The sequence below is a fragment of the Anarrhichthys ocellatus genome, unplaced genomic scaffold, assembly GCF_004355925.1.
Source record: "Anarrhichthys ocellatus isolate YVR2014 unplaced genomic scaffold, GSC_Weel_1.0 scaffold33, whole genome shotgun sequence".
In the NCBI taxonomy this organism is placed as follows: Eukaryota; Metazoa; Chordata; class Actinopteri; order Perciformes; family Anarhichadidae; genus Anarrhichthys; species Anarrhichthys ocellatus.
This window is the reverse complement of record NW_022280063.1, coordinates 4,027,872-4,034,789: the sequence shown is the minus strand read 5'-3', so window position 1 is coordinate 4,034,789 and position 6,918 is coordinate 4,027,872. Positions and strand designations below refer to the sequence as shown.

General features: G+C 41.9%; 1 protein-coding gene across 1 annotated transcript; it reads left to right on the top strand.

Annotated features, from left to right (window-relative positions):
* Positions 1-3,405: 3,405 nt before the first annotated feature.
* On the top strand, positions 3,406-6,912 carry akr1b1.1 (aldo-keto reductase family 1, member B1 (aldose reductase), tandem duplicate 1). Its single transcript, XM_031865757.1, has 10 exons — positions 3,406-3,537; positions 4,007-4,174; positions 4,358-4,474; positions 4,724-4,801; positions 4,945-5,067; positions 5,150-5,256; positions 5,346-5,427; positions 5,507-5,590; positions 5,685-5,764; positions 5,904-6,912. The coding sequence occupies exons 1-10, from the start codon at positions 3,472-3,474 to the stop codon at positions 5,944-5,946; spliced, it is 948 nt and encodes a 315-aa protein (XP_031721617.1). The 5' UTR covers positions 3,406-3,471; the 3' UTR covers positions 5,947-6,912.
* The last annotated feature ends 6 nt before the right edge of the window (positions 6,913-6,918 follow it).

The following is a 6,918-nucleotide window of genomic DNA, read 5'->3' as shown; positions in this document are numbered from 1 at the left end:
GTTTATAAAATCAAATCATAACAACCATATCCAATATGTATGAAGCGTTGAATCACCAAGTCATTTCTTCCAGTTCACTACAACTGACATACAGTAAGTGCTCGCTCTCCAATCTGTGGATTCTTCACCGAATATCTTCCATTCTGGCACTAAGTTTAGTTTTAGGTCATTAAGCCAAAGTGAGACAGAAAACTAGTCAGTTTCAACCCGAACACATCTCAGATCCTTTAGATCAGGGGTTCTTAACCTTTTTCACCTCGGGGCCCAACTTTTCAAGTACAAAGTGTCCCGGGGCCCATTCAAATATTAACACTATTAGTTTAACTAATTGATCTCACTCTTGGTTTGATTTGTATTCAATAACTATATTGTTACCTGTTCAACTCCACCCCTATTTTGGAGCAAAACCGCCTAAAATGACATACCCAAATTAAAATGGCTGTAGCTTCTGAACCACTGTGACTATATGCATCAAAAGTGTCAGAAAACCTGTAGGTCATATAGAAACAGAGCAGTGGGCCTTTGGAGTCAGTAAAAATTGAAGATTTTTGTCCGCATAAAATAAAAAAGTATCTTTCAGTATAAATAACTGCCTGTGGCTGTATCTGTACAGGTAAATGACAGTATAGAGCTGTAACTACACTATCAGTGAACAACTGCCTCAAATTTGAAGAACATTGGACAAAGTATGACGATTCTTCCATGAAGAGATCCAGGTGGAGCTCTAAAAGGATATTTGGAGACCCAAATGGACACATGGTAACCAAATGATATTCTGACACACTAAAGGTGTTTCTCCCTTTATATTTTGATATTATATTATTTTCCTTTCATTTTTAGCCTTTGCAAATTGCAAAAACTACATATATATGATCGAAGACATGGTATGTAAGTAGTGGACTTACTGTGCATAATGGCTGCAACTGAGGGCACGATCGAGTATGAGAGTAACTCAGTTGCGCAAGGTTATACGTTGGTTGACAGCTTATTAAAGAGGATGATAAGGTTTGTACTTTAAGTACTAGCGTTTTCTGAAGCTACTAGCTCCATGGTAACATCCGCTAGCACATTGTTGGGTCTGTAATGTGTCTTTTTCCGTCGAAATGCTGCAAGATCCGACTTGCAGCGCTTATGGCGACTTTGGACAGTGTGTGTTTGGGCTCCTTTTGTGAAAAATCCATAAGAAATGAAAGGTAATCGATGATTTATTTGCAAAGATGAGGGTTTTGGGCATGCTGGGATGCCAAACACGGCCATGTTTTGTGACGTGGTTCGCGCAAGCAAGCCGTAGGAACGGAACGGAAGGGGAGGGGATCGAGGACGCCGGCGTCCTTGCGGAGTTGAACAGGCAAAACCCTTGTCAAATAAATGAGATGATACAATGTGATGATCACAAAGACATTTATTTATCATGTGTATGTAAACCTGCATACACAACAAGAAGCCCAACAGGCTTTCCCATGAGCGTTGGATGTTTCGTCGTTAGGTGTCGCTTTATTTTTGAAGGCTTCAGTGCTTCGTTTGATAGCATTAGCCCACATTCCACACACTGAAAGTGTTAAGAAAGTCAGGATTGTACTTGCGCACACATTTAGACTTTTGGGGGGGTATGGCACCACTGTCGTCTTCATTTGTTCTACCACTACAGTGTAGTGGTTAAATCGTGTAATGTTTATGATTCATTAAATGATGTAACACTGCTGCCCTCTAGTGGTTAAATCGTGTAATGTTTATGATTCATTAAATGATGTAACACTGCTGCCCTCTAGTGGTTAAATCATGTAATGTTTATTACTCATTAAATGATTTAACACTGCTGCCCTCTAGTGGTTAAATCGTGTAATGTTTACATCACATGATAAATAAATGTCTTTGTGATCATCACATTGTATCATCTCATTTATTTGACAAGGGTTTTGCCTGTTCAACTCCGCGAGGACGCCGGCGTCCTCGATCCCCTCCCCTTCCGTTCCGTTCCTACGGCTTGCTTGCACAAACTACGTCACAAAACATGGCCGTGTTTGGTATCCCAGCATGCCCAAAACCCTCATCTTTGCAAAGAAATCATCGATTTTATTATGGATTTTTCACAAAAGGAGCCCAAACACACACTGTCCAAAGTCGCCATAACCGCTGCAAGTCGGATCTTGCAGCATTTCGACGGAAAAAGACACATTACAGACCCAACAATGTGCTAGCAGATGTTACCATGGAGCTAGTAGCTTCAGAAAACGCTAGTACTTAAAGTACAAACCTTACAAACATACCCAGCATGCAGTTCGGCGGTGAAACTTTATAAATGGACAATTATTAGTGTTACAAATTGTTTATGTGTCACAGACTGTTGTGTGCTGTTGTGTTTTTCTCTGTTAAAGAGCATTAGTTGTGGGTTGTTAATTGTTGTGTTATAAAGTTATGACCATGACTAGGGTTCCCTCTCAATACATATAAGACAACTAGCGCTGACCACTGTGCATTAGCAGCAAAGAATACATTTAGCTACCTGTTGAAAGCAGACAGCAGTTGTTTTGGCTATGCACCGGTATAATGGTGTGTGGGAAATTAAAACCGGTATACTGCCCAGCTCTAGTCTTTATTATAGTTTGGACAATTTTCTACCAATATTTGACGGGCCGGAATAAAAAGCCCAACAGCCGTAGTTTGCCCATACCTGGGCTGGTGGCTAGCTGAGTGTCTTCTTCTGCTTATTGTAGCTTGTTAAACAACTGACTAACGCATTACCGCCACCAGGTGGTAGGAAGCTATATTGTAACTGAGCGTCTCATGGAGAACAGTAATATCTCTGGTGTCTTCAATTGATAACCTATGCGGTCCCGCGGACCTCGCGGCCCACAGGTGCAAAACTGAAAGTTTTTTGTGGCCCCATGGTTAAGAATCACTGCTTTAGATCCCTCCCTTCTTCGCCTCAGTGCTGTTTATGTTGTAGCACTTCTAGGTCACATGTTTAACTTATCATTTGCATCAGATAAAATGCTGATATGGAATATGGAAGTCCGCACTGGTTATCCCAGGACTTAAAGGCGGTGATGCTAGTGACTTAAATATCTACAGACCATTGTCAAAATTGACTTGCTTGAAAAAAAAAAAAGACTGGAGTGCCAAATAATTTCTTAACTGAGACCGTTTCTAGCGTCAAGAGAAAATATTATAGCCAGAGCAGTCAGGATTTAGATGAAGTCATAAACAACAATAGCTCCATTATTTGTATTTAATGTTATCGAAGCCTTAGACAATCAACAGAGTTTCATAGACCTACTTAAAACATTTGAATCATGCTATTTTATTGGAAGAACTATCATTCTCCCCTCTGTTGCCTCTATGTCTGCCAATGGCATGTTTCCATAGACTGGATCCATGACCCCACCTCTCCCTCGCTGACTTCTACACAAGAGGCTGTCACTTCTCTCGGTGCAGTGTAGTGTACTGAAAGGCCGCAACACACGATCCAACATGATATCTTCAGTCACACTCAACAATGGAGCCAAGATGCCTATTGTGGGTATCGGAACATGGAGGGTAAGGCTGAACATTCTATTGTTACGATAAATAAAGTTTAGAGACAGATGGATGTTTGGACTTGATACTTTGTCTCTACTCCTTCTTTCCTCTGTGCCCGGCTACCTTTCAGGGATTCAGATTTAGATTGTCTCTAGTTTTCATGTTACGAATTCACCGTCTTCTTGGATCTACTGCAAACGAGGTAAAAAACAACAGGGAGTCCGGGGCATGAGATAAGCACTGCAATTGCAGCATAAACCGATAAGCCCCAGGCAGAGAAACTGTTTGCAGAGGGTTTGTCAGAGCGTACATATTAGCATTGGACTGCACAAACCTCTGCCTGATTACATTTGGTAGTACTAGTGTTTCCAGCAATGACAACCTGCTCTTTACATTATTTTCTTGTCATTAAAGCCAAACACATTTTACTCATTATATTGATGCTTATCTGCAATTTCCTTGTCTCTGTATCACCCTTGCTCTGTAGGCAGACCAGGGAAAGGCCACTGAGGTTGTTAAGGTGGCGATAAGAGCTGGTTACAGGCACATCGATGGTGCTCACGTGTACCAGAATGAAAAAGATGTCGGGGTTGGAATTCGTGCCGTGATTGATGAAGGATTGGTTAAGCGGGAGGATCTATTCATTGTCAGCAAGGTACGACATTACAGCCAAAGTCGAACGTAAATGCTGCAAATGTGTAAAGTCTAATTTGTGCAAAGACATTTACACATGTAAAAAACTGCTGTTATGTCATTTGTCATTCACATTTTGTTCACTAACCTCCAATGCGTGCCACACAAATGCTGACATGTTCAGTGTATTTATTGCTTTTCATAGTTGTGGTGCACCTGCCACCTTCCATCTCTGGTGAGAGGAGCCTGTGAGAAGACGCTCAGTGACCTGAAACTGGACTACCTGGACCTTTACCTCATGCATTTCCCAATGGGGGCCAAGGTTTGGATACCACTGTACTGTACTGTTGGTACAACCACAGCATCAAGGGTTCTGGTCAAGTCCAAACGTTAGCTTATTCCTTCTGTCTTAGCAAACCTACATCAGAGAATTAGGCAACAGCCTTTGATGGTTCCCAGCTTAACAGGGTGTCTGAGTGAGCTAATAAGTATTATTATAGAAAATAAGAACGAAAAACATTTCATCCAGCTTCATGTTGTGACTTTACCATTTCACTTTTTGCTACTGCAGCCAGGGGATGAGTTTTTCCCATTGGATGAACTTGACAAGCTCATTTCTGATGGCAGCAACTTCTTGGACACTTGGGAGGTAATTTAAGTCACTTATTATGTAGAGCAAAGACTGACGCAGTGATAGTCAAGCTAACTAGCTTAAATCAAATGATTGACACAATGACACACAAATAGGATTCAAGATACCTCACTAACACCCGTGTGCAATGTGTCTCAAAGGCAATGGAAGAGCTGGTGGATGCTGGATTGGTCAAGGCTATCGGCATCTCCAACTTCAACAAAGACCAGATTGAAGCCATACTCAACAAGCCAGGCCTCAAGTACAAGCCTGCCACCAACCAGGTAGCTACAAGCAGGACAGTCATCCCGCAACATAATCCAGAAGGAAGATAATTAAGTCTAAGGCCTTCGGGTGTTCCTCCAGATCGAGTGCCACCCATTCATGACCCAGGAGAAGTTGATCAACTACTGCCGCTCAAAGGGCATCTCAGTGACCGCTTACAGCCCCCTGGGCTCCCCTGACAGACCCTGGTGAGAGGCAGTGCACCACCTATCAAAAACAGCGCTCACAGGAAAAGTGTCAAGTGTCACTTATTATTTTCTGTTCTGATTTACAAAAGGGCTTCTTCTGATGATCCCTCTCTGCTGGAGGAACCGAGGATCAAGGCAATAGCCGACAAGTACAACAAGACTCCAGCACAGGTAATTAAACAGCAGAGTGTTGTGCAAAGATGTTCAGTAAGATGCCTGAATAATGCTTATAATGCCGATTTCCCACCAGGTTCTCCTCCGGTTCCACATCCAGAGGAACGTGATCGTCGTAGCCAAGTCAGTGACGCCCCATCGCATCAAGGAAAATTTTCAGGTTTACTCATCTTAATAATTTCAACAGCTGACAACACACTTTAAAGAGACGTATCATGCGTAGGCTTATATCTATTTTGTTGCGTCTCTTTTAGTTGTTTGACTTTGAGTTGAGTGAAAACGACATGAAGACCATGATGAGCTTCACCGAGAAGAGAGCATTCTCACTAGATTGGTGAGTATAGGCAGATCAGCTTATGCCCGATATCTCTTTATCGCTGTTTATCTCTTTCACAGAATTATTTTAGGCTATGGACCAGGTTACTGGACCTATTACCATTAAGTAAAGCATGTTCCTCTTCTTTTCTGTGCAGGGCCTCAACACACAAAGACTTCCCTCTGAATGCAGAATATTAGCTCATCAGACAACATGCTGCACCGTTTCTACAACTATCAACTACTGAGCCTTTTTTTATACAAAATCTACAAGCTGCGATATTAAACTACAACCCAACTAATGTGACAGAGCCTGAATTATTATCTTAATAAGTTTCTACGGAGTCAATGCTCACTATTGAAATAAATAATTCAATGAAATGTCTTGAAAGAAAGTAGATTGTGTGGAATAAAATGATCTTTCGTGCATACTGTTGAGGTGCACAGACATCACTATAAATGCTATGTAGTCACTGAAGCAGGCTGCTCGTAACAAAGTGAGAATAAAAAGGGTTCGACATCCAGCACAGAATGCAATCTACCGGCTATGAACAATATAATTATGCAAGGAACAATTTAATGCGTTTCCACTACAGTAAAACTAAATAGGCATTGTAGAAATTTTTGGGAATATGGCCCAACATGATGCACCAATCAGACAATAAAATAGAAACCAGAAAGGTTTGGGGTCAGTGGGGTTAGCAAACTCAAAATCCAGTATTAACGCAGTGCTCGTAATACTGATTTAGGTATTCTCTAGTCCCTTTTCTGTGCCCTCCCAGAACGAAACCCACTAGCTTGGTCCTCAGACCTTAGTCTTTGTCGGCAGCATCGATCTCCTCTCTTCCAGGAGGGTCATACATGTTCATTGCCGATTACACTTTCTCCTTGACACGCGGTAATCTCACCTCTAATCACTATAGTATACAACTCACAGGGTCAGTTGAGGACACCTTCGGCATATGAAACCAAAGATATAACTTCTGTCACGTTACTCATCATATCTGGCATACGCTCACTTTTAAACACTGTATGATAATCAAAGCTACATTATTTTTGCCCCTGCGCTCTGAAACCCATTATTTCCGATGGCTTGCGTGCCACCCCCTGGGTAAGTGTGTCCTGTGTGAAAGGCCCGTAAGGGTTTTCTGACCCCCGCGGTCACTAAGAGGC